Below are 27631 nucleotides of genomic sequence, written 5' to 3'. Positions count from 1 at the left end.
TACTCTCAGTGTCATTTATCTAAGTGCGGGAATCTCATCGACATGGCGGTAAGTATATTCGGTACTATTTCTCTTTTTTAAAGGCTTAATAGTCTTTGAGAGATACATATTACGAAATAATGATTTCAGTAGAATTACATGGGACATTTTGGTGACGGTTTTATTCGTGAAAGGTCGTACAAACATGGTCAAAACATTTCGGTGCACATGTTCGCTTTGTTTTTGTCTGTTTGTTGGTTGGGTATTTAAACTTTAGGTTAGTGTGTACAAAGCAAGGGAGCATTAGATTATACAGGTTTGGTAAGGGGGTGAATGCCATACTAAACATTTAAATTGTTGTTTAATTTTAGTCCGAGATTCCTTAGAGAATATGACGTTAGTTTATGAAGCTCAATTGTATTTTATAAACTAGAAATAAAAACGTAAATATTTTAGAATAGAAGGATTGCAATCATTTTTGTTTGTTCGGAAACAATTCCCTTTGATTGAAATGAAGCCTTGTGCGTAGTCTTGTATGTATGTAACATTGATCGTAATATTGTATTGTAGTTAAAACGTAACAGCTGGTTTATGTTGCTACAGTAAAAAATAGGGACAAAGTGTGGAAAAGTTTCCGTATGGCGCCACCACTTTTTCATTCGAAATAAAATAATATAGTATCTAATTTACCTGATTGATATATCCATTTTTGTAAAAATGAGTGAAACAGTGGTGGCGCCATACGGAAAGTTATCCGTTTACTACCAACCTCTCCCCCATTACTTGTTACCAAGTAATGTTTTATGCTAATAAATATTTTGAGTAATTACCAATAGTGTCCTCTGCCTTTAAGCCCAAATTTTCACAGGTTGTTATTTCATGTTTAGTTAATCCCACAAAACATGTCCTCTATCTTTGGCTGTTTTGTCAGCTCCACCAATCCTGTATTTTTTCCCATGTTCCCACTAAAAAAAAAAAAAAAAAAAAAGCACTGGATATTGACTTTCCACAGGAACCAAGTTCACCAGGACCTTTCTCCGATGCAACAAGTCATGATCGTTCCATTGGGGCGCCCTCAAGCAGCCCTGGACGAAGTGATCTTCCACCATTCCAGGATGAATCCGAGATTCGAGGCGAGGAAGAGATCGTTCAGGAGGAGGATGAAGACGGAGAGGAATTGTTTGGAGATGGAATGGAAAGGTACGACATCACTGATAGAACTTGTATAAACCCCTTGCAATACGCGCAGCGTACTCACACGTGCCTATCCTACCGTCATTTTGGTTGTCAAAATCGTATACAAACACGCACAAAAGAGAGTTGACACCCAAAATTATGCGCTTTGTTCGTAGGTGCGTTCTGTAAAGTGTACCCCTTGCATAACGCGCAACGCTACAGGTAAGCTGAGGTCAACCCCAAAGTTTCGGGTTCACATACACAACGAGCACCCTTGTTAAAGGTTTCCTTAGGCTTGCAAGCTACAGTGATTAAGTGAGGTCGCTCTAGAGGCATACTTGGTTTCATCACCAAAATAAAAGAATAATTTGATGTTTATTTGACAGAGACTATCGTGTCATTCCGGAGCTGGACACGTATGACATCAATAACCTTGATCAAGATGAGTACGATTCTATGGCACCAGAAGAGAGAGCCGAGGCTGAAAGACTGATGAGGAAAAGAGATCGGGAGGAAGCCATAGCAACAGGGCGCATGAGACCTGGACTCTTATACGGTACGTCAAGTTTCATTCAAATATTACTGTACTTACTTGTGTAGTCGGGGCATGGTTGGCTTGTGCTTAAAGCGCTCGCCTCTTACCACTGTGACCCTGGTTCGATACCCGGCCAGGGGTAATATGTGAGTTGAGTTGTGCTGTGGTTCTCTGCTCTGCCAAGTTTTATATTTGTTAATAGTTGATTAATTGAACCCATTTTTATTTTCTCTGACTTCAGAGGATAGTGATGATGAAGATGAGAGGCCAACGAGGCGGAGACGTCTTGCTGAGAGGGCTGCAGAAGGAGTTGAAGATGATGAAGAGGTAGATAAAGAAGCAAAGTTATTTCATTTGTATTGGTTAATTATAGTAATATGTGATCATCCACCACCAATGGGCTGTAAAGTTGACACTTTCACTGTTATGGGATTAATGCATTTTTTGAGAGAGTGTGTAATCAGCTTCAAAATGATACCATCCACATTTAAATCAGATATTTCTTGACAAAGTTATGATTTCTCAAAGCCACATATTTTTTTATTCAGATTTCTCAAAGTTTTCTTGAAAACCCAAACAATTTAATAGGCTCTGCAATGTGCAAGTGCGACTTTACAGCCCATTTGTGGTGGATGGTCACATATTAGCTTGTGTCGTAACTTGGGTGTGATCCCTGGCCACTCGGCAGCTAACGGTTGAATGGCTTCTGACTGGCACCTCGAATAAAGATATTGATTAAAAGGGAGACCAGAAGGGTCCATATGCCAGACTGTATACTTATCCGACCCAGTTAGAATGTTGTTACCATTCAGACTTTTGTGATGCTCCTAAATGAACCCTCAAATATTTGTTGCTAATCCTCCCATATTTTTGGGGGTTGTAGCTTGATCAAGTTAGAGGTTGGCTATAATATAAATTAACAACATTTGAAGTCTACCAAAGGTGAGCTGATCAACAAAATTTGAGTTTGCACTTTTGATTGTGTTTGTTCTCTTTGCCATTTGATACTCTATATCATTAGCTGTGTCTAAGATCAATGCACAGTGGACATTTCTTTGAATTAGTCTGGGGGAATCAAAACTGCTCGGCGGCTTAGTGTATTTTGCTCAAGAGTGCTGGGCAAAAATTGTGAGTTCTGGCCTGGCTCGCCCAGCATCGCCCAACGTGGCTACAGCACATTTTGTTGCTAATCCGCCCATATTGGGTGGCATAGTTGGCTTGTGCGTAAAGAGCTCGCCTCTCACCAAGGTGACCCCGGTTCGATTCCCGGCCAGGGCCATATGTGAGTGAGCTGAGTTGGGCGTTGGTTCTCTGCTGTGCCACGAGGGTTTTCCAGACCATCCGGTTTTCCTCCCTCAGGAAAAATCAAACACTTTCGATCTTGCCTGTGCTCCGTGGTCATATGGGTTGATGTGCCTGCTTCTCGAACACGTTGTAGCCGCGTCCTTCGCAATTCAGCTCTTAGCTGCGAGTAAGGATGATTTTTAAATTTTTTTATTGGTTGCTATCTTCTCATCCATCTTTCTTGCTTATCCTCCCACCTCATTTAGATGATTGAGAGTATAGAGAATCTTGAAGACATGAAGGGACACACCGTCAGGGAATGGGTCTCCATGGCTGGGCCTCGTCTGGAAATATACAACCGCTTCAAAAACTTCCTGCGTACTTTTGTCGACGATAAAGGCCACAACTTATATCGAGAGAAGATTCGACAGATGTGTGAAGGTACAGCTCTTGCCTAATATTTCAAACAGGGCTTAAATTTTACACTTGGGTGGTTTCAGTGTCGGGCCAGTAAACTTGAGACAGGACAAGTCAGTTCAACATCTTTGTTTCAAAAGAATGATGTTCAAATGTTGAGTTTGATATCTTTCAATCCTGCTGAGTATCACCCATAAAATAGAAGCGATATGTCTTAGAACCCTTAGTGTTAAAGGATTCGGGTACTTTTTCAAAATGTCCACAGATTTACATTAAACTTGCAGGGTTTGAAGATAATGATAGTGGAAAGCTTCCTTCAAATATTACTAACTAAGGTTGTGTAGTTTTTGAGAAATGAGTAAAACAAGTCACAAAATATTTTTCGTCTCAGGACGACGAAAATTAATTTAGCATGTAAAATCCCATTAACCAGTTATGATATTATACCAAAACCATAGCATAACTGGTTGATTCGTTTTTACATGCTAAAACTGAGACGAAAATTATTACTTTTAACTCATTTCTCAAAAACTACAGCACCTCAGTAATTAAAATTTCAAGGGAGGCTTTCTACTTTCATAATCTTCAACTGTATAAGTTTAATGTAAATCTGGGGACATTGTGTTTTTTGTTTAGGAAAAAGTACACAGACCCTTTAAAAAAAACACAATTTCCAGTCTATTCTCATTGTGACTCTGGTCTTGTTAATAAAATCCCGGTCCAGTAAAAATTGTGAGCGACGAGTCCTGCGATTTTGAGGTACGAGTCTCCCCCCCCCCCCCACAAAATAAAATATTGAGCCCTGATGCATATTTTGACATAAAGAGTTTGTAGTAAAAATCTACATTGACCCATGGATCAATGTCCAACATGGCTTTTTGTCTGCCACAATCACCGTGTTGGGTGTCAAATTGTTGCCAATTCTCTACCATTTTCAAAAATTTTAAACCCTACATATTTAAAGATAAGATTTTAACAAAGGCTAATTTGAAAAAAAAATTGTTTCTTTTCTGTTATGAATCAATCTGATGAGATGGATTTTTGTGTTTTATCTTACAGGTAACAAAGAGAGTCTTGTCATTGACTATAATATTTTGGCGTCTCAAGAGCAAGTTCTCGCTTACTTCCTACCCGAGGCTCCAGCTGAGATGCTGAAGATCTTTGACGAGGCAGCCAAGGAGGTCGTCCTGTACATGTTTCCAAAGTACGAGCAGATCGCCAAGGAGATCCACGTCAGGATTGCTGAGTTGCCTCTGGTAGAAGAGCTACGGTCACTCAGGTAGGATCAAAAATCAATACATTTTTTCACAATTCAACAAAAATTTCATGCTAAGCCAAGTGCTTAGCAGCTCTATGAAATTGGGCCCTGGTGTTTCTGATCAGCAGAGTGTGGGTTGGTCCAAGCCATTGGTTCTGTCTGTTGTGAAAGAACCCAGTGCACTTATAGAAAAGAGAAGGGGCTCGCCACGGTGTTTTTGGTTTGGATGGCTGCAGATTGCATCACCCACAGCACCTTGTAAACCATTACATGGTGCTACGCAGTGGAATGTGTCTCTTACTTCAAAACGTAGCTCCACTTGCCTTGCAGGACAACTTACTGAGCGCTTTGAAACGTCCCTGGTGGTGTGATAAAGGGTTATATGAGAAAGAGAAGGGATTCACCCCGGTGTTCCTGGTTTGATTGGCTGCAGTGAAAGAGTTAAAATAGTTTCTTTTGCAAAGCCAATGTTTTATTGAATGTCAGAATATCATATCTTCAATAAGAATAATAATAATTACACAGCATTTATAAAGGCGGACTAAAGCTGGTGTAAAAATCATTCAAAGGCGCCGGTCAAGATGGAAAAGAGGAAATTCTCAAGTGTTAGGGAAAGCAAGTGTGAACAGGTGTGTCTTGAGTTGCTGCTGAAAGATGAAGATGTTATGTATTTCCCTGAGGTTCTCAGGGAGTGAATTCCAGAGCCTGGGTGCTGTAATGGAAAAACCCCTGTCCCCGTAGCTGGCTAGACAAGATCGGGGAACAAGGAGCATGTTGCTTGTGAATCTAAGACCTGCCGTCGATTTCACAAAGAGTTAGGACTCGTCTTATCTCGAGTTAGGACGAGTAACTCTTCCTAACATTGGACTAATCGTAATGTCTGCATGCTACAGTGCAGGGCTGGGACTCGTCCTAAGTCCTAAGATTAGTCTTAAGTTAGGAAGAGTTTTGTGAAATCGACGGCTGGTCTTGTAGTACGGGTAGTGTTTTGAATGTAGGGTGGGGCTGAACCTTGGAGTGCCTTGAAAGTGAGAATGATTACTTCTGATATTAATGAAAATTTGTACGATATTCCTCTTCTCCTGTCCAGACAACTACATCTGAACCAGTTGATCCGAACGAGCGGGGTAGTCACAAGCGCTACTGGTATCTTGCCTCAGCTCAGCATGATCAAGTATAACTGTCCAAAGTGCGGCTTTGTGTTGGGACCGTTCTATCAGAATCAGAACCAAGAGGTGCGACCGGGGTCATGTCCAGAGTGCCAATCGGGAGGGCCATTTGAAATCAACATGGAGGAGGTGAGTTACACCCATAGAGTTGTATATAAGAACTAGAGGGCGCACTGGCCTATATAAGCGACCCGGCATGCGAGCAGGCGGCCATTTTCTAGTGTTCAATAAACACATATTCCAACGTGTGTTTCATATTCTACGGCCCTACAGAATGGCGAGCGCGTGTCTCCTTGCGGTCCAGTCGCCTTTGTGCATGAAGCATCACCAGTGCACCCTCTAGTTCTTATATATAACTCTATGGTTACACCCGGTTCAGATAGGCGCTTCACAGAGTTGTGCCGAACCAAATAGATTAGAAGTGACTCTGGGTCGACCCGAACTTAACATAACATTTACATTAGGTATGGCTCATGACAAGATCGACGTCTGAAACCAAAGCGCTCCAGAGTCGTTCTGACTGACTGCAACATTCAATCTTTCGACTTCTAGCGCTTCCAGTCGCTCCTAACTGTTTTAGATGTCAAACTTTCATGTACATAATTCACAGTTTCGTTCGACGCGACTCTGGAGCGCATGTCTGAAACTGGTGCTAGGCCGTGTCCGAAACGGCGACTTCGGCTACAGCTACGGCTAGATCGCGCGCGTCTGCTATTCTTCAACACTGGTAGACGCGCTGATCTAGACGTAGCTGTAGCCGAAGTCGTCGTTTCGGACACGGCCTTAGATACCTTTTTGTAGATTAATTTTGTTTGGCCATGACATGAATCCCTACTCCCTGTGATTGAAGATGTATGTTATATAATTTACCTGTAAAAGTTTCAGCTTCATTAGTCGTCACGGTTTTTGTGAAGAAAAAAAAGTGAAAAAAAACAGAGCAATGTTTTCAGGAGAGTCGCGTAAATCCGTTGCACATGCCAAAATGATTTTTGTCTCACTGCGACAACAATTATTTTTGTGAAGTTATTTTACCCATTGCTCAAAGACTACAATACCTCAGCAAGTAATATTTTAAGGGAAGCATTCTACCATCATTATCTTTAAATTTGTGGCAGTTGTGTTTTGTGTTGTACAAAATACATTTGGTAGTCAAAACTATTCAAATGACTGGCAAAGTGTAGCAAATTTTATTAGTATAAAGCATTTTGAGGAACATCTCACTTTGACATAATGTGATTATGGAAAATAAATATCAGTTTTTATCCCCCAAAATTTGAGTGTTACTGACAATAACTTGATTGATAACTTGATAACTAGATTGTGTATTCCAATTATGAAATATTCTTCCTGCTTGGACTAAACCACTCAATATTCCAAAAAAATGTACCACCCTTTGTAATGAAACTTTCACAGGTTAGTTTTATTGTATATATCTACATTTATGTACGTAGATGACTTGTCCAATCAAAGTTTTTTCTGATTTTTGACTAAAAATTCAACTTTGCAAAACAAGACTTTTTATTTATTTTTGTCTTGCAGACTTTGTACAAGAACTACCAGAGAATTACTATCCAGGAGAGCCCAGGCAAAGTGTCTGCTGGTCGTCTGCCTAGATCCAAGGATGCCATCTTGTTGTCAGATTTGGTGGATAGCTGTAAACCGGGAGATGATATAGTGAGTTCAAATTTTAAAGGGACATATTGCCTTGGATTGGATGCTTTGAGCTTAAAAAAGCGTTCGTAATGAAATGAATTAAATGTATATGGTTGAAGAGATGGTGGTTTTCCTTTTTTGCTTTGTGAACTATTAACTCTGTCTGCCATTATTTAGAACCAAATGTTTGCTGCCACATAGTGGGGGACAATATTAATATGCCAGTTCATCGCAGGTTACTGGCCCGTTCACACAGGCCCCGATAACGAGAACAATAAAAATGCACACCCTTGATTGGTTAATAAGCCTGGGCGTATTTTGGGTGGAGCAATTCAACCAATCGAGGGCATGCATTTTTATCGTATCGGTTTTGTGTCTGGTTATCGGGGTCTGTGTGACTGGGCCTTAACTCCCCAACCCGCCGGTACCCCATTTGTATTACTGGGTGGAGAGAAGCAATTATGATAAAGTGGTTTGCCCAAGGACACAAGCGTCACACTGACCCTGACCAGGGCAGGATTCGAGCCAGCATGCTGTGTAAATAACAGAACTGGAGTCTGCCGTCCTAGATCGCTCAATGACAATCACACCTCAAGCTCTCAGAGGTATTATACAGGGATGGGATTGTTCAAACTTTTGTCTGAATTCAGAGTTTATATGTCGCCCTGGTGAAGAAAATCAGACAAAATGTTTTCCACAAATAAAGAAATCCTGCTCATTGGTCAACTTCTCTAGTGCTTTGTATACTGTTTCCAAAAGCTCCTTGGAATCTATAACCCCAGGGGGTTACCAAACGGTAGAAATAGCATCATTTCAACAAACCTTTGAATTTGTATCCAAGTTCCAGACTTTTTTGTTGGTAATGATTCTCGAAGCTGTTATACTACATGTATAATGACAATCATACAATTTGTACTTTCAGGAATTGACTGGCGTTTATCACAATAACTACGACGGCTCGTTAAACACAGCCAATGGTTTCCCAGTGTTTGCTACGGTCATCCAAGCTAACTACATCACTAAGAAAGACGACAAGATGGCGGTCGGGAGCATGACCGATGAAGACGTCAAAGCAATTGTTGCTCTATCTAAAGATGAACGCATCGGAGAAAGGGTAGGATTCAAATAATAAACAACTACAAAGATTTTCTTTTTAAATTTTACTTTTAGAATTTCTGGTGTTTCATTATTATAGTATTGCAAATACTAATTTGTTATGTAGCGCTTTCTCGCAGGCTCTGTAGCGCTCATGATTTCTAAAGGTCTATTCAGAATAGTCAATGTTCAACAATTTTGATTTCCTTCAAAATTGGTTTGACCCACCCTTCCAAAATTGTCTGTAAAGAAAAAACAATGAAACCTTTTTTTTTTTTAAACCCACTGATGGATTAAATTTGTTCCGATTTGCAATTTCAGATATTTTGTAGTATTGCACCTTCCATATATGGCCATGATGACATCAAGAGGGGTCTCTCTTTAGCCCTGTTTGGAGGTGAACCCAAAAACCCTGGTAAGATTCGTCATTTATATGTTTGTGCTGTTGGTCGGTTCTTTTCTTACAACTTTGATGACCAATTGAGCCAAAATTTTTACAGGTTTTTCTTTTTATGCATATATGTTGCGATACACCAAGTGAAGATACTGGTCTTGACATTTACAAAAATTAATACAATAAAAACAACTGCATTTGTATAGCGCCTAACACCTCCAAAAGAAAGTCTCTAAGCGCTCAGAGGAACAAAAGAATAATTACATATACGATGAAATGAACTGAAATGTTTTTGAGTGGAGAGGGAGATTGTTCCATAAATGAGGTCCAGCAATTTGAAAAACTTCGTTGACCATTTGTTTTGGTGGCAGTATAGGGGATTACAAGGGTGTCTTCCAGTAGGAGTGCTATACCCTGCCCTCTAGTCTCACTGATGATTGTTCATTTTGTTTACGCAGGTCAGAAACACAAGGTCCGTGGTGACATCAACATTCTCCTTTGCGGTGATCCTGGTACAGCCAAGTCACAATTCTTGAAGTATGTTGAGAAGACGGCTAGCAGGGCAGTATTCACCACCGGTCAAGGTGCTTCGGCCGTCGGTCTGACCGCGTATGTCCAGAGAAATCCCGTCTCAAGGGAATGGACGCTAGAAGCTGGGGCCTTGGTCTTGGCTGATAAGGGAGTTTGTATCATCGACGAGTTCGATAAGGTAAGAGGGATTCATCAATTGAGTTTATATCTAAATTGAGTTGTGTAAATGTTGCTTGGCTTGGCCATTCAGTATGCCAGGGTGGTCTTGCAGCAGCAGTGCTTGATGGAACCCCTCTTGGAGACTGTCGCGGGGTTGGACGACCAAAACTCAGCTGGATCGACGGACTCACGAGGTGAAGTGGCCTCAGCGTGGCAAAACTAACTGCGGCAAAGTCAGGTTTTCAGGACTCTGGCGGGTCTCTCTGAAAGGGGTAAAAGATAGGGAAAAAATAGGAACTAAAAAACCCTAATTCTCCCTTATTGAACACTTTAGATGAACGACAATGATCGAACCAGTATACATGAAGCTATGGAACAACAGAGTATCTCTATATCTAAGGCTGGTATCGTCACGTCTCTGCATGCCCGATGCTGCATCATGGCCGCCGCTAACCCTATTGGAGGACGATACAATCAATCTATGACATTCTCAGAAAACGTAAGTAGTAATTTAAGCAGAAACCAGGGTGGAACTGTAATAAATGGCCCTCATTTGGTGCTCAATATGTGGCATAGTTTAAAGGCAGTGGACACTATTGGTAATTACTCAAAATAATTATTAGCATAAAACCTTACTTGGGAACAAGTAATGGGGAGCTGTTGATAGTATAAAACATTGTGAGAAACGGCTCCCTCTAAAGTAACGTAGTTTTCAAGAAATAAGTAATTGTCCATGAATTTGATTTTGAGACCTCAGAATTAGAATTTGATGTCTCGAAATCGAGCATCTGAAAGCACACAACTTTGTGTGACAAGGGTGTTTTTTCTTTCATTATTATCTCGCAACTTCGGTGACTGATTGAGCTCAAATTTTCACAGGTTAGTTGTTTTATGCATATGTTGAGATATAGAAGACTAGTCTTAGACAATAACCAACAGTGTCCAGTGTCTTTAAGCCCCCCGCCCCCTATTATGTCTTCGTTGTATTCTGGGAATCGCAGGAATTCTTTGAGAATTTCTGTCTTTTTGGGGGGTAGTAAGGAAGTTTACTTCTGTAAAAGAGGAAAACAGTGTTAAAGTAGATGTAGGAGAGCATCCGGTGGGAAAAACTCATTGCTCAACAGTTTTCTGCTTAGCAAAAATGAGCAGGTTACCAGTCACAGATTGTACTTGTGACCTGGTATTTTGGTTGTTAACCTTATTCTAGTAAGCAAAACTATGTTTTCCTTAGCTACTATTTTTTTTCACAGGACTCTGGGGAGAAAGTACTGAAGATACAGTGCTTACACTCATAGGTGTACTGGTCAAAACAAAAATAGTATTCTTTAATCCTGAAGCAAGTTTATATCTATAACATGTTTTTACTTTTTCTGTCCAGGTTGATCTTACAGAACCTATTTTGTCCCGTTTTGACATATTGTGCGTGGTACGAGACATTGTGGATCCAGTTAAGGTAACTATTTACAGCTTTCTGAGTTTTCCTTTGAGTTCCTTGCCTATGAAATTCTTCGGAAAGTACTGAGTAATACACATCAGTGTAATGGTAAAAACCTAATTATATTCTTTAAAAAAAATTAACATCTATTTATCATTCTTGTTGTTTGTGTGTTTAGGATGAGATGTTAGCAAAGTTTGTGACGGACAGTCATATCAGACATCATCCATCAAATAGCGGAGAGCTGGAAGAGAACCTACCTGTGAGTATTCTATTTAATCTGGAAAACCTAAAGTACTTAGCACAAACTGCAGGAAATACTAGAAGTGTGCAAACTGTTTGTACATCTCTAATGGGCCCAGTTTCATAGTGCTGCTTAAACACAAAAATAACTAAGCACAGCAAAATATGCGGTAACCAGCCAAAATACCATTTTACATGCACCAGTTGTGACTGGTATCATGCTCACTTTTGTTTAGCAGGAAAATACTAAGCACAATTCTCTGCTTATAGCAGCTCCATGAAATTGTTTTGTTTTTAGCAAACAACTTTTTTTCTTTTCTTTTTATGTTAGTAATTGTCAACTGGTTTCCTTTTATTTATTTTGGTTTTTACCCATATACACTGATGTGTGTTAGCGCTGTATTATATTCAGTACTTACCCAAGTTCTGTAAACAAAATCACAGGCATATTACTCGGTTGGGATTCGAACCCAGGACCTTTGCAATTTCAGATCAGTGTCATACCAACTGCTGTATGGTGATAATTTTCATCGTTAAGTGTTGTTTTTATTCATATGTAATATGTGTTAATGTGCATTTGAATCGACTGCGAATCTCTGTGTGAAATGAATGCGGGTCTGGTCGGTATCTGGAGTTATCCGCAAACCTTGAAATCTGTTAGAAGACTACAAATTTTATGTGGAAATCTGTTGCTCTTAAAATTGTTGCTTCCCAAGGTTTTTTTTTCTGGATCTACAGGAAGTTTCAACACCAATGCACCATATCATGCTGAGAGTCTATCCCTGCTGTCAATACTTTTTATATATTAATGTGCACTATTATTGAAAATATTATCGTTTTCTACATATTAATCATTTTTATGAATTATTAATTTTATGATATACGAATAATCGTTTTTAATTAGGTACATGTATGTATTTGTTGAGGGACATAAGAGGTCAGACATAGGAAAAGAATTTATTTTATCTTTTGTTTCCAAGTTGGCTGTAAAATTGTCTTCTTTAGCTTTGAAGCTCCGTTGAGTGATAGAGCTGCGTGCGCCACAATAAAAAATTGAATCGTTATTATTTGTATTTTGTCAACTCAGGAGCTGCCTACAACCTCAGGTTTAGAGAAGATCCCCCAAGAACTGCTCAAGAAGTACATCATTTATGCCAAGGAGAAGGTTCATCCCAAGTTACATCGCATGGATCAGGATAAAGTAGCTAAGATGTATTCTGAGCTCAGGAGAGAATCTATGGTTAGTGTAGTGTGAATTAAAGTAGCTAACATGTACTCTGAGCTCAGGAGAGAATCTATGGTCAGTGTAGTGTGAATTAAAGTAGCTAACATGTACTCTGAGCTCAGGAGAGAATCTATGGTCAGTGTAGTGTGAATTAAAGTAGCTAACATGTACTCTGAGCTCAGGAGAGAATCTATGGTCAGTGTAGTGTGAATTAAAGTAGCTAACATGTACTCTGAGCTCAGGAGAGAATCTATGGTTAGTGTAGTGTGAATTAAAGTAGCTAACATGTACTCTGAGCTCAGGAGAGAATCTATGGTTAGTGTAGTGTGAATTAAAGTAGCTAACATGTACTCTGAGCTCAGGAGAGAATCTATGGTCAGTGTAGTGTGAATTAAAGTAGCTAACTCTGAGCTCAGGAGAGAATCTATGGTTAGTGTAGTGTGAATGAAAGTAGCTAACATGTACTCTGAGCTCAGGAGAGAATCTATGGTTAGTGTAGTGTGAATTAAAGTAGCTAACATGTACTCTGAGCTCAGGAGAGAATCTATGGTCAGTGTAGTGTGAATTAAAGTAGCTAACATGTACTCTGAGCTCAGGAGAGAATCTATGGTTAGTGTAGTGTGAATTAAAGTAGCTAACATGTACTCTGAGCTCAGGAGAGAATCTATGGTTAGTGTAGTGTGAATTAAAGTAGCTAACATGTACTCTGAGCTCAGGAGAGAATCTATGGTTAGTGTAGTGTGAATTAATACTCAAAATAATTATTAGCAAAAAATCTATTTGGTAACGAGTAATGGGGAGCTGTTAATAGTATAAAACACAGTAGTTTTCCATGAGCTTGATTTTGTGACCTCGGATTTAGAATTTGAGGTATTGAAATCAAGCATCTGAAAGCACACAACTTCGTGTGACAAGGGTGTTTTTTCTTTCATTATTATCTTACAACTTTGACTGTCCACTGTCTTTAAGATCACAGATTTACATAAAAGTTACATGGTCTAATGATGACGATAGTTACCATCCATTGAAATATTTCTGTCTGAAATGTCATATTTGATGAGAAATAATTAAAACTAATTTCTTGTTTGGAGTTAATCACTAAGTGAGCGTTTTATTCAGTTTCTTTTTTTGAATCGATGTCATGCAAAATGTGTCATCGTTTTTCCCACTATTTCTCGTGGCCCAGATGGCTGATCGATCTGTACAGGTGTGTCAGCTTATGTACATGGTGGATTGCAACTGCCAGCAACGGTTTTGTTAGCAAAAACAAATTCTGTATATTGTTCCTTAGTGGCACCAGACACTTTTGGTAATGACTCAAAATAATTGTTAACCATTAAAACGTACTTGGTAACGAGCAACGGAAAGCTGTTGATAGTATGAAACATTGGGAGAAACGGCTCACTGGTAAATGTTGTCTGTTGTTGAACCCAGCATTGTAAATGCTTTATGCTATTGTTCTTTACAGGCTACAGGAAGTATTCCAATTACTGTCCGACACATTGAATCTGTGATTCGAATGGCTGAATCTCATGCTCGGATGCATCTCAGAGAGTATGTGAATGAAGATGACGTAAACATGGCAATACGCATCATGCTGGAGAGCTTCATCGATACGCAGAAGTTTAGCGTCATGCGAAGTATGAGAAAGGTACGGTTGCCAACGGGGTGAATTATGAATACTAACTCCCTAGAGTGATGCGCTCTTAAAAGATTGGGGTACTTTTTGTAACACAAATCACACTGGCCAATTAACAATTAACTACACGGTTTAAAGATAATGATGTTAGAAGGCTTCCCTTAACATTGTACTTGCTAAAGTGCTGTAGTCTTTGAGAAATCAGTAAAACAATGTCATGCAATGTCTCCGAAAATAATTGTTGGGACTTAAAGGCAGTGGACACTATTGGTAATTGTCAAAGACCAGTCTTCTCACTTGGTGTATCTCAACATATGCATAAAATAACAAACCTGTGAAAATTTGAGCTCAATCGGTCATCAAAGTTGCGAGATAATAATGAAAGAAGAAAACGCCCTTGTCACACGAAGTTGTGTGCGTTTAGATGGTTGATTTTGAAACTTGAGGTCTCTAAATCAAGTTCGTGGAAAATTACTTCTTTCTCCAAAACTATGGCACTTCAGAGGGAGCTGTTTCTCACAATGTTTTATACCACCAACCTCTCCCCATTACTTGTCACCAAGCAAGGTTTTATGGTAATAATTATTTTGAGTAATTACCAAAAGTGTCCACTGCCTTTAATTTACTCATTTCTCGAAAACCAAAGGACCTCAGTAAGTAATATTTCAAGGGAAGCTTTCTACCTTCATTATTTTCAATCTGTGTTATTTTAATGTAAATCTTTGGACATTGTGTTTTGTGTCCTGCAAAAAGTACCCAGACCCTTTAAATATATTCATAAATCATGAAATCTGGAAAGAAGAAAACTCTTATTGTTTTATTAGCTGTTTCGTAGCGAAGCGCAGCGAAACAGCTCTTGTTTTTGTTAAAGTTTTTTTTATTATTGTTTTTTTTTTTATTTGTCTGATTCAGTACTCGCAATTTTTTGCATAGTTCCCAAAGAGCAATTGCAATGAAACTTTCAGGGATTGAAGGCTATGGTGCAATAATGATCCTAAAGCAAGGATGTCATGATGACGTCCTCAGCGGTCACGTGACGTCATCTTAAAGGTGTTTTATGTTAAATGTTTGAAAATCTATATCAAATCAGCCAAACGAGACCGTAGGTTTCTGTTTGCGGGATGTGGTAGGGATAAATTAGGTCTTCATTTTGTTTCGTGTGCGTGACCTCACATGACCTCTACTTCCGGTTGAAACGGGCAAAAAACGGAAGTGCCCTGTAACTCAAAAGTGGTAAAAGTTATGAAGTTGCTTTCCAGGACGTAAGTGTCTAGCAAGGGTGGGCAGTTCAAAAAAAATATTGATGACGTCACAAATTGCAACAGCGCCCTCTAGCGGCAGGTTGAAAACTCGTCAAAATGGACTTTTTGAAGATGTGTGGGGTGAAGTTTTTTGTAATCACTTCAAATTTTACACACACGTTAACTGTCAGGCAGCCATCATATGTGTGAATTTTCAGATCAATGACGTCATCGAGGATCACGTGACGCGGCCTTAAAGGGGCACTTTTTGAAGTTGTATAACTCTCGAAGTAATGACGCGATTTTGTCGAAACTTTGTAGATTGTTAGATATTGGCAGGTTCTCGTGAATTGTGAAATGACGTCATATTGACGTCATCACAAGATTTTTTATGATTTTTTCCATTTTTGCACCTTTAAATCGTAAAATGCTATCCGAACATGGTATAATCCAAATTTCTTTTTTAATAGGCTGGATTGGTCATAACTTCTTTAATGCAAAGAGAATTTCAAATTAAGTGGACAAAAATTGAAAATTTTGTTAACGAAACAGCTCTGCATTTGTGTACAAATGCAATTATGTCTAGTTTTACTTGCGTTCAGGTAGATCTTTTGTGTAGATTAGTTTTGTTTGTTTACATCAATGTCTTTCTCTTTTCTTGTAGAATTTCTCAAGATATCTAAGCTTCCGTCGAGACAACAACGAGCTTCTCCTGTTCATCTTGAAGCAACTTGTGACGGAGCAGGCAACGTTTTATCGGACTCGTTATGGTGCCGACCAAGATGTCATCGAAATATCCGACAAAGATCTAGCTGACAAGGTACGGAAGAAAAAAGAAAAACAATTTCCAAGATGATGTTTTCCTTGAATTTGTTGATATCAAATATTGTTAGTTTGTACCAAGCTGTGAAGCCATTACTACCTGTTTACCATCCACAGATTGCCATGCATTTTGCATTGACTTTGGCCAATTTATGATTTTTTTTTTTTTATTAATTAAAATTCTGTTGTTGTGTGATATATGGGCGTGTGGGGCAAACTGAGAGGGAAAATGTTGACTTTTGGGGTACACTGAAGTGAGGGCATACAAGCTGTTATGTTGGCTTGTTGGGCAAACTGAAAGTGCGTGCACGCGCAAGCCAGTAATGGACCGATCCGGCATATCAATAAAACTGCGCATTCACCCATTTGACCAATAACAGCAATGATTGTGGTCTGACAAACTCGGTCATGCGTGCGCGTATATTTGGCACGCGCAACAGAATCGTGCAGAATGTCATTGGGAGTGTTCGTACATGTGTCTTGCTCATGTGTGCGGTGGGCGGAGCTTAGTGGAAAGCCGGAACGGTCCATTGGATTGTGGGCCAAACTTAAAGGGTGTGCGCTAGCTGATATGTTGGCTTTTTGGCTACACTGAGGGCATGCAAGCTGATATGTTGGTTTATTGGGCACGCTCGGGGTGTGCGCAAGCCATTATATTTGCTTGTGGGGCAAACTTAAAGGCAAGCGCAAGGTAATATTTTGGCTGGAGTCCTCCAAGTGTCAAACCTTGACAAGAATTTAGATGACAGTGCAGCACACCTTCAAATTTGCAGGTGACACGGCTTTCTCAGTAGCTACTCACTCAGTAGCTCAATATTTGTGCTTGTATCTTTTCCATCAGTTCAAATGATGACTCAAATCATCATGCCAAGTCACCGGAGTGAGGGTTTGAATCCCGGTCGTGACACTTGCGTCCTTGAGCAAGATACTTTACTATAATTGCTTCTCTTCAACCAGGGGTATAAATGGGTACCTGCCATGGTAGAGATTGATATTGTGAATGTAAAAGCCTTCAGAGCGCCACGGCAGCTCGGGGGTGTATACTCTCTATAGGGAGTAGTCTTGGTGCAAGACGTTTCTCGTTTCCCGTTTCACGCACACCGCGGCCAATTCACCAACAGCGCCCGCACCGACTCAATCCGCACCGACTCACGTGACTTAGTTCACTCACCGCTCCCCCGGAGAAACGTCTTGGTCCGTGTACAAATCGCTCGGGAAATTCCGAGCACATTCCAACCATGCCGCTGCGCTTGGCCTGCATAACTCTGACGTAGCAGTATCGGCATCAGTCTGGTATCTGTACGTCTTTGGTGGGAACAGCTTGGCATGGCATCTACTTGTACAATACAACGACGACAACAAAAGCGTCGCGCATGGAAAAGCTTCGACGGTGCATTTGTGCGTGTGGGCCCTATAACCTCTAGCCCTCAAAGTATAAAATGGCGTTTGATAGAGTAGACGAAGCTATCGATTTTGCTGCAAGAAAGTTAAGTCTTGATAAGTTTAAGAGCCAACAAGTTAACGCTCTTCGCCCAGGGTAATGATATATTTATCAATTTACCAACGGGGTTTGGAAAAAGCTTGATCTTCCAAGCTTCCACAGTTATTGTGGACTTTTTGAAAGGTGTTGTTGGTGGAAACGATAACCATGATAACGACGACATCGGCGCTGACGAGAAATCATTGGTTGTTGTCGTCTTGCCGCTTAATTAAGGCTCTGGCTGTAGATCAGTTAGACCATGGAGGAATTTATTCCTCCATGGTTAGACCGAGTAAGCAAACTCGGTCTGGAGGCTGCTGATATTACTTCGGATATACCAGATCATGTTTTGGAACAATCGCCCAAGTACTCAATCCTGTTTGCAAGTCCAGAGAGTCTTTGCTCAAGCAAAGGGAAGGAACTACTGTTGCTGGTCAAAAACAGATGCTGTGGATTGTTTGTTGACGAAAGTCATTGCGTATCGAAATGGTATGTACCTTTTAAAAATGATTACTATCTGACTATTGTGTGACATTCCAATAATCTTAGGCATCTTGAAGAAAATCACAGTGACATAGCATAGTGGTAGGCAGGTTTTTAAATTATTTTTTTAGAGTTTTGCCATAGTCTCTTGGCTTAAACAAGGTAGATATGGTGTATAACTATAATCTCTACTTTGATAATTAGTAATTGATGTTCTATTCAATTCATTGCTCAAGAGTCAGTGCTTTTTTCCAAGAATGGTATTGTGGCTGATTTTTATTGCTCTACCTATTTACCAACTCAAGTACTTAGAGGGTTATTCCTTTATGCCATTTGGAGTTTATGACAGTAGGGCCACTGATTTTCCGCGATCGCGGAAAACGGACGGAATTCGCGGAATCCGCCCTTTGAAACGGAAAACGGGATTTCAGAAAATTTGATTTTTTTTTTTTTTTTTTTTTTTTCTTGACGCCAAAACTATTGAAATTGCATTCTTTATTAAGATTCTTTTTGTTAAACTAAAAAGGCATCAGAAATCAGACCATTAAAAAGTACATGATCGTAACCGTGGATCATTCTGTTCTACTTCACACCATCCTCAATGTTTACACACATGATGTACACACGTTGTTAACATGGTTAAGCGAAGGGCATTATTCGCGGCACGTTTTAAACATTTTTTGTTCACCCAAATTGCATTTTCTCCCTCTCTTTTACCAACAATAATACACAAACTAGCTTACCTATGATCTATAAGAACACATACAATGTTTTTTCATCTCGGAAAGGTCTAAAATAAAACCGTAAACTGTCAACATTCTGTCGCCAAAGCGAAAACAAAATGGCTGACATTTTGTTTGTGGATGGAGAATGGTCACGTCCATAGACTTGTTCCCAAGTCTTTGATCATGCTGAAACAGCGCCCTCTTGTGGATACACTCCTGTCATTAGCCTACAGTGTGGCTGATGCAGAGAATCAACTGCAGTTTTAGACTTGGAATCAAGTCTATAACATCATGTGCATTGATACTGCAGTCACAGTGCAACCTTTTTAGAACAGCAGTATACAAAATAATCCACAATTATAAAAAAAAGTATTTTTTTGAAATTTGTCAGTTCAAATGAACATTTTACGAAGTCAACAGTGCAACTTATCTCAAATTGATTTTTATAAGTGTGTCCCTGGGTATTAAACAACCTTTTATCTAATTAAACATGAAACGGAATTTTTTGTGCCTGAAACGGAATTCATGTTTTTGCCAAACGGAATTTGCACTTTTCTGAAACGGAAAATCAGTGGCCCTATGACAGACCTGTGAATGGCTTCTTGTGAAAAGCTTTGTCAACTAATACCCAGCAAGCTCTTTCAACCAAGCTTTTTGCATGCCCAGGCTTTCATTCCTTTCATGTTTTTATGACCTATTCACATGGGTGGCTCAGCCTCTATTCTTTAGTGAACCATTCTCCATAGTCTCTTAAATGGCTTTAGCTTATAAATATTCAGGCATGTATGCTCCTTTTTTGCAAAGGGCAAGGGTACCAATTCATTTTCTCCTTGGTAATAAAGGGCACTCTAAAAATTATAGTATAATGAGGAATTTTGTAATTTCTACAAGTTTCTAGAGTAATTCAAGTGCACTTGAAAACAACACTAATCTTTTGAAAACTATTTAAAGTGATGACTCTAAACTTGAGAATTTGTGGCCAGTTTGGACTACAATGCTTGGCAGCAACCTTTGAAAAAATAAATACAAAAATAAACAGTCCTCATCCCCCTCTTTTTTTGAAAAGCCGGGACTATCAACATATATTTTTTGTATACATGTGGCCTTAATTGACAATCAAGCTTTACAAGGTTTTGTTTTCACCCAACTTTTTAAAATACTTGTAATTGTTTGCAGCAATGTCATGAAAGGGATTTTATTTTAATCATTTAAAAGAGAGCTAGATTATCTCCATGATGTTTTGCAAATATCAATACATGTACATTGTATGTGCTATTGTTTTAACCAAATAATAATTACTTCCTTTTCTACTGTGAACAGGAAAAAGCCAAGAACTTTTAGTCAAAAAGATTATGGATAATCCACATTTTTAACTTAACATAATTTTTTTTTTTTAATTTAACAGGGGTAATTCATCAACCAAGAGTTCAGCATTCCGGAAGTGCTATGGCCAGCTGGGACAGCTACGCTCCATCCTGAACCAGTCAATTGTTTAATATCACGTTTTCACCTGAGGTTGTTTTTAAAACCAAAAATAACTGTACATAATTATTTTAATGGCACTTGAATTTTGACCATATTCAATTAAATGATGATTTTTTGGTTGTAGTCAATGACAATGTGTACATGTATTTGTTTATGTCCATATTCAATCAAGTGTGAACCATTATTAGCAAACTTTAAGCTGTAGGCACACTGTCCAAACAATGATCAAAAGACAAGTCCAATTCAGATAGAACTGTGTGTTCTCCAATACGACACTATTTCAGAGGGAAGTAGTCAACATGTGTTATTATATTAATTTCATGAACAGTGAGTTTTTACACTGAAACCAAACAATGATTGTCCTTTCTTCATCCTGTTGTAATAATAAGCACAGTGAACTTGTCTCAATTTTTAAACAACTATTATTGTATCATTGCCAAAGGTTCAAGACAAAAACATGTTGATTAGGTCTTCTTGTTTTTTTCTTTTTCAAACTGCTCAACATGTAGTCAAATTTAAAAAAAAGGCTGCTGAAAACGTTAACAACCAAGTAAGATTGTTGGTGAAAAAAAAGTTTTATAGTATGTTGTAGTTTGCCAACCTCAATTCAAATCTGCTTTTTTTCATGGCATTCTATGTATACTAGCAGTGAACAATTTCATCCAGCATTTTTGCATCCTGAATGGTAATATTGAGTAGCAAATGATGATTTTGAAAAGCAACTGACACATTGTGCATAGCCTTTTGTTACTGTAACAACCAACAAGTTACTGTCTCTTGCACATGAAGTCAGACTGAGACATAGTTTTATCTTGTGGTGTGCTGGTCACATGTAAATTCCTAGTCAAAAACAGTTTACATGTATGTGGCTATATATCACTGGACAGCATCAACTAATAGGCAGTAAATGTATACCTTTCAAAATTTAAATGATTACCTGCAACTATTTACAATTGAGTTACAAAGGCTTCATCTGTTGTTTTAAGTTTTACATACAAGTTCTTTCACTAAAAAATACATGTAAATATGTACATAACTATTTTGATGGCACTTGAAATGGATGTTATTAAAATGAATGTCTTTCAATCAATGAAACACTTATCTGTTTTGTATCTTTGTTCAGATTCAATCAAGTGTGGACTATTATTAGCAAACTTTAAGCTGTACACACACTGTCCAAACAATGATCAAAAGACCAGTCAAATTTTGTCTGGCCCGGTTATCTTGCAGTAATTCACGTTGTTTTTGAAAGGGCTAATGAGTCCCTTTTCGCATTTAAATTATATCTCTTGCTTTTAATGAAACTTGCCACAGGAAAAAAACAAAGAGACATTTGATTTTTAAATAATCACAAAAGATTTTATAAGAAGAGTTGCATTTCTTAGAGAAGCAGTGTGGTTACGACTTAAATTTCTTCAGAAGTTAGTGTAGTGTACAATAACTTATAAGACATTACCAACTTAGTGAACATTTGGATGTCAACCAACATTTGCCGAGAACTGTTGTTTAATTTCGTTCCCTATCACTTTGCCCTTTCGCCACTTGGCATCTTTGGAATCACATTGTTCACATATATTCATACTGGCGATTGGTGTGATTTTTTCTCCCAAAATTGTGCTTAATACCGATAATAACTGACTGTCTTTCTTTAATTTCGAAATTATTGGCAATATCTTCTACAAGTAACAAGTTCTCTGCCGCAAATAAACACCATCGAGTTTTGCCGAGGCGGCCACGGCCCGGCGGCGGTCCAGTGGCCAGGGAAGCCATTGTTATTATAATCAAACTTTTCGGATTTCCACCGCACAACAACAAACGCACATGTGCATTTCCCGGGTCCCCGCGGCAGCAGCGATGTTTACTCGGACAACGATGCATGCAGGTTACCAGGCTGGCCCGCTTCTCTGTTTCCAGTTGTGCGCGTGCGTAGTATTTTGTTGACCCACACGTTGAATATGTATACGGAGGTCACATAACTCAAACATGTACACGGACCAAGACGTTTCTCCGGGGGAGCGGTGAGTGAACTAAGTCACGTGAGTCGGTGCGGATTGAGTCGGTGCGGGCGCTGTTGGTGAATTGGCCGCGGTGTGCGTGAAAAGGGAAACGAGAAACGTCTTGCACCAAGACTATATAGGGAGCTGAGAAAGATTAAAGGGATGTTATTGGCCCAGTGACCAGGGCACTAATATAAAGCGCATTGATACGGTTTATTGTGAAATGCGCTATATAAGAATTTGTTGTTACTATTATTATTATTATCATCTTTTTTTATCTTGAGATTCCTAACTTATATTTCCTTGTTATATTTGATCTTCACTGGAGTTCATCTCGGCGGCGCACCGTAACCTTTCGAAAATGTATAATTAACGGTATTACTATGCTATTATTATTACAGTCACAGTTGCCCAAATGATTTTTGTTCTAGTTCTAGTATGAAATAATTTGTCTGTTTGGCACTTTGCTCTAATTAACTTGTTTTTCTTTAGATAGGAACTTCAGATCATTTCATACGATACTTGTGGTGTACTTGTCTATATTTGGGGGTTGGGGTTTTGGGCTGTTTCAGACAGCATTTTTCTTTTTGATGTCTAGCAATACTTATTTGTATAATAAATATATTTAAAGGCAGTGGACACTATTGGTAATTACTCAAAATAATTATTAGCATAAAACCTTTCTTGGTGACGAGTAATGACGAGAGGTTGATGGTATAAAACATTGTGAGAAACGGCTCCCTCTGAATTGCCATAGTTTTTGAGAAAATAGTAATTTGCTGCAAATTTGATTTCGAGACCTCAGATTTAGAACTTGAGGTCTCAAAATCAATCATCCAAATGCACACAACTTTGTGTGACAAGGGCGTTTTTTTCTTTCATTATTATCTCGCAAGTTCGATGACCGATTGAGCTCAAATTTTCACAGGTTTGTTATTTTATGCCAATGTTGAGAAACAGCAACTGTGAAGGCTAGTCTTTGACAATTACCAATAGTGTCCACTGCCTTTAAGAGTTTTTCTTTTCTTCTGTAATGGTTTGTTCTATTTTGCTTTGCCTGATTGTCTTCTCACTTTGATATTCTTTATTTATTGAATTCTTTGATTGTAATTCCTATGTCTTTTTTTGATTCTGAATAAAGACATGCAATATAATAGTGGATTTAGTTAGGAGTAGATAGTAAAAGATTGAATGGGTGTGTAACTCAAATAGAGAACCTTATGCTAAATAGTGAGTTTTCTAAGAAGTTCATTCCCTAGTGTACTAAAATTTGCTTATTCTCACACTTATTTCAGGCTCGACAGATAAACATACACAACTTGGTTCAATTCTTTGACTGTGAGATCTTCAAGGCTCATAAATTCACTCACGACAGTCGACGGAAGCTGATAATTCAGACCCTCTGAGAGTGAAGGCGTCTTCATCCAGACATTGACAAACACGGGACAAGGAGCACTTTAGGTCAGACTGGTGCCTTGCCAAGACACTTTGTATCTTGTGCATCTTTTGTCATTGTGTACATGTAGTTTGTCCTCGGGAGGTACACATCGTCGTCTAAAGTGCTGTAAGGTCTTAAACTGCAATTTCATACTCGTAACAATCAAAAGGTTGATAAATGAAAAATGCGAATCGAGTTTGAATTTTAACATTTAGTTATTTTTGGCACAATTACTTTGGTGACCACTCTTGATTAATAAACTCCATTAACCAGGAGCTGCAAAATTTATGAGATCCGTAAAAACTGCATTAATGACCTTATAGTTCTGAGCGGACGGCATGGGATACCAACGCCACTTTGGGAATTTCTTCATTGTTTTGAATTTTTACCAAATGTTTGATAAATCATCAAAGTTCATATATTGAAATAAGAATTATGATATTTTGTGATATAAATTGAATGTGTACAGTTTGTAATGCTTCATTGTTGTTCGGTCAGTCAGTGCAGAAACATTGTTTCTTTGAAAATAAAATTTTCGCTTAAAATGAAGGCTTTATGCTAAAAATGTTCCAAATGTATTCACTTGACTCAGGCACCAAGATTGAACATTTGTGCATGCAGTTTATCTCTTAAGCACAGCTTAAGCACATCGCTGAAATTGGGCCCAGTTAATTTGAGCAAGAGAGCATGCAGCCGATTTCACGAAACGCGAGTTAGGACCAGTAACTCGTCCTAACTTGGGATGGGTTCAATGCATCCTAACGTCTATGGATACGGAATTTAACTCGTCATAAGTTCCTAAGATTAATCCAACGTTGAGTAAATTTGGTGAAATCGACGGCAGCACACACATGTACTGGTTTGATATAAGTTTTCTAAAAATGGATATTACATTAAATGGATCGAATGAAGTTACACACCACAATTATTATGCATCTGTACATTTCTTAAACCATGTAAATATTTTGACACACTTCAAGTGTCCACACAGATCATGGAGGTTGTGTCATCTTGTAGCGAAACCATGAATCAGTGTAATTATCATTTTGTTATCTTTTTCTAGATTTCAGTTGATACTATACATCGGTCTGACAGCTTAGCTGCCAATAGGAGACTTTCCAACGCTAGGCGGCAGCAGACATACCGGGTAAATTTCCATTGTTTACGTAGTTCTGAACATGCGCATAATTCTGAGAACAATGGATTTACGCGGTAAGTCTGCTGCCCTCTATCGTCCCAGAAAGTCTCCCATTAGTTCTTAAGAAAAGGGCACTCACTTTCGAACATTTTGAATTTTTGACTTGGTAAAAGCAGGCTTGCAAAAAGCATTTCTGGAAATTGAAAATGTTCCTTTAGTGGTTTATCAAACACTAAGCATGGAATGTAAATACCAGTCAATGCTTTAGAACATTATTGATCGTTGTGAACACAATAAATTTCTTGTTTTTTTGGTACTGAAATGAAGTATTTGTCACTTTTATTTTAGTTGTTGAGTTTTAAGTTGAGAAATTAATTATGTTGTATGGCACCAATTTTATGTATGGCCTATGTATACATTTGGTTATAATACAAATTTTATTGATTTTCTTGTTCAACTGTTTATCGCAACAGTTTTGGTTGTAGGTGGCGCATGCCTCCAGGTGAATCGTAAATCTGTACTAGTGCCTAATTCACACTGGCTTTTGACTCTTGTTGAGGTTGTTCTTTAATGGCTTCCTTTTCCCAGGGAGTAATGAGGCAGTGGACACTATTGGTAATTACTCAAAATATTTATTAGCAAAAAACTTTTCTTGGTGACGAGTAATGGGGAGAGGTTGATGTTCATGTCCGCCGGACGGTTTTTGCATAGCCCCGGACACGATTGCATATGCAAAAGTGTCTGGGGCGGACAGTTTTGCATGGCGGACACAATTGCATCTGACACCGGCATGATTAAGCCCGTTTTGTGCACTGAACACGCAACAGTCATAGGCCAACCCGTGTTTCAAAACATTTTACATATCAGATGTTCGCTATTACTGTCCATTGTTTCATATTAATTTGACGTTCTCAGATATAATATATTGACAATAACACAGTTGAAAGTTTGAACAAAATATTAGAAACGAAAAAGGAAGGAGGAAGACAAAATAATTGGCTGGCCAAGACCATCAAAGTTTGTTGTTTTAGAAAGAGAAACTATTGATTTTGGAGACCTTGATATGTGGTTGATTTGAGGCATTACTTTGTTTTTTAGTGTATAGATTATAATATTATGAAATTTGGGGTGGGTTGGTTTGGTCAAACCAATTTCGAAAAAAAAAAAAAAAACCGATCGAAAGGTGGGCGTGCGAGTTGTAAAGTTCACCATTTGATTGTTTTTGTAGGCTAAAGGGGTTAGTTGAACGCACACCCTCCGGATCGGCCTCAAAATTCCACCACATATTTTATAATCACCACACAATATGTATATATATAGTGATTACTGAGTGAAGTTTCTAGTCATGGCTAGAAATCCTTCACAAGCAGAAAGTGCAATAAAGTTTACATTTTATTTCCTAAAAATATTGACAAACATATATACGAGAATTGGTACATAAATCGTTGATAACTTACATTATTTCTAAGAAGTAGATTCCAACGGAATGTCCATTCAGGGGTATTTCCTATTAAAAAACTACAGTTTTAAAACCAGTTCCGCATTTTCAGTCATGACACTTGAACATGACCTTTTGTCTAGCTGCTATCCGTGACGTCACTCATGACCTTCCCTCGAGAGCGTTCACTGTCAACAAAGCTCGTGTGCGTTCCTAGAACCTATAGATCGACACTACATACTGATTACCATGATAAAGTACTTTAACTTAAATTTAAAGATATTCATCATACATGGTGTTAGTAATTGAGTTGGGATGGTCTCAACTCCTCACGTTTCAGTACAAAATTAATTGTGTACGTACACTGCAACATGTTCAACGTGTTGTTGCACAGGATCGGGGGGGGGGGGGGGCAGGGCAGTGGCAGTGTTCAGTGACACTCAGGCGATATAATTTTTCACTCTTTCAGTTTAGTACACAGGGACAGAAATCAAAACAAATGGCTAAGGAAACAAAACCAAGGGGTTCAGAACGTCTTATAAGAAACAGTAAAAAGATGAAATGGAGCTGGGTATATACACACATTAGCCGCCGAACAGATAAGCACACCATAATGGGAACAAACCGACTGGAGAGCACAAGAGAAAAAATATGAGAGCAAGCTGCAACAATACTGGGAACAAAATTTGATTTAAAAAAAAAAAAGTTTTGTGTATAGTTTTAATATTAACTATTGTGAATGGCCTGGGAGGGGGGTGGCACTAATTATTAGCGATTGATTGGTGTTCTTTTGTATAAAAAGAAGGGGGGGGGGAGAACAAAAAAACGATCGAAAGTTGGGAGTGCGAGTTGTGTGTTGTAACCCTGTTAGGTCGAATTAGCGCCGCCTTTATGGAAGCGTTTTGGTTTTGTTGAACGCACACCCTCCGGATCGGCCCAAGATTTCCACCACATAACATTTCACTACTACAGAATATGTATATAACGGTGTTTACTACTGACATTTCTAGTCATGGCGAGAAATCCTCCACAAAAAGGTGCAATAAAGTTTACAGAAGTTCTTTCCCACAAATATTGACAAGCGCTCTCAAAAGAGAATTCTTACAATTATAAAGCATTGATAATAATTACACAATGAGTTTTATGCATTGGAATGGCCATTTCGAGGGGATTTCTTATTCTAAACCTACAG

The 27631-nt window shown here is 38.7% G+C and overlaps 2 protein-coding genes and 1 long non-coding RNA gene across 5 annotated transcripts; 2 read left to right on the top strand and 1 right to left on the bottom strand.

Annotated features, from left to right (window-relative positions):
• Positions 1 to 24591, top strand: LOC117305882 (DNA replication licensing factor mcm2-like). 2 transcript variants are annotated; one of them, XM_033790771.1, is made up of 18 exons: positions 1 to 48; positions 992 to 1179; positions 1542 to 1711; positions 1932 to 2017; positions 3241 to 3415; positions 4451 to 4670; positions 5740 to 5947; positions 7358 to 7492; positions 8394 to 8585; positions 8888 to 8981; positions 9419 to 9669; positions 9985 to 10149; positions 11029 to 11103; positions 11264 to 11347; positions 12416 to 12568; positions 14022 to 14204; positions 16098 to 16253; positions 23721 to 24591. In XM_033790771.1, the coding sequence occupies exons 1-18, from the start codon at positions 43 to 45 to the stop codon at positions 23829 to 23831; spliced, it is 2652 nt and encodes an 883-aa protein (XP_033646662.1). In that variant the 5' UTR covers positions 1 to 42; the 3' UTR covers positions 23832 to 24591. The 2 variants fall into 2 exon arrangements, with proteins under 2 accessions (XP_033646662.1, XP_033646669.1); XM_033790778.1 differs by lacking the exons at positions 14022 to 14204; positions 16098 to 16253; positions 23721 to 24591 and adding an exon at positions 12599 to 12916 and having other exon boundaries at positions 12416 to 12538.
• On the bottom strand, positions 16168 to 26665 carry LOC117305909. Of its 2 annotated transcripts, none has more exons than XR_004520745.1 (3): positions 26459 to 26665; positions 17015 to 17228; positions 16168 to 16241 (listed from the first exon to the last, which is right to left on the bottom strand). It is a non-coding gene; the product is annotated as an uncharacterized LOC117305909 (long non-coding RNA). The 2 variants fall into 2 exon arrangements; XR_004520744.1 differs by having other exon boundaries at positions 16174 to 16245.
• On the top strand, positions 17687 to 20944 carry LOC117305898 (probable ATP-dependent DNA helicase RecS). Its single transcript, XM_033790790.1, has 2 exons — positions 17687 to 18224; positions 20349 to 20944. Exons 1-2 carry the CDS (start codon positions 17995 to 17997, stop codon positions 20437 to 20439), a joined length of 321 nt encoding a protein of 106 aa, XP_033646681.1. The 5' UTR covers positions 17687 to 17994; the 3' UTR covers positions 20440 to 20944.
• Positions 26666 to 27631: the final 966 nt, after the last annotated feature.

Source organism: Asterias rubens, chromosome 2 (assembly GCF_902459465.1).
Source record: "Asterias rubens chromosome 2, eAstRub1.3, whole genome shotgun sequence".
Lineage (NCBI taxonomy): Eukaryota > Metazoa > Echinodermata > Asteroidea > Forcipulatida > Asteriidae > Asterias > Asterias rubens.
This window is presented reverse-complemented; position numbering and strand designations above follow the sequence as displayed.

Coding starts and splice junctions, on each gene's coding strand:
- LOC117305898 (XM_033790790.1), top strand. CDS start 17,995: ATGGAGGAATTTATTCCTCCATGGTTAGACCGAGTAAGCAAACTCGGT. Junction 18,225..20,348: donor AGTCATTGCGTATCGAAATG/GTATGTACCTTT, acceptor TTAATTTAACAG/GGGTAATTCATCAACCAAGA.
- LOC117305882 (XM_033790771.1), top strand. Junction 1,712..1,931: donor GAGACCTGGACTCTTATACG/GTACGTCAAGTT, acceptor CTCTGACTTCAG/AGGATAGTGATGATGAAGAT. Junction 14,205..16,097: donor TCATGCGAAGTATGAGAAAG/GTACGGTTGCCA, acceptor CTTTTCTTGTAG/AATTTCTCAAGATATCTAAG.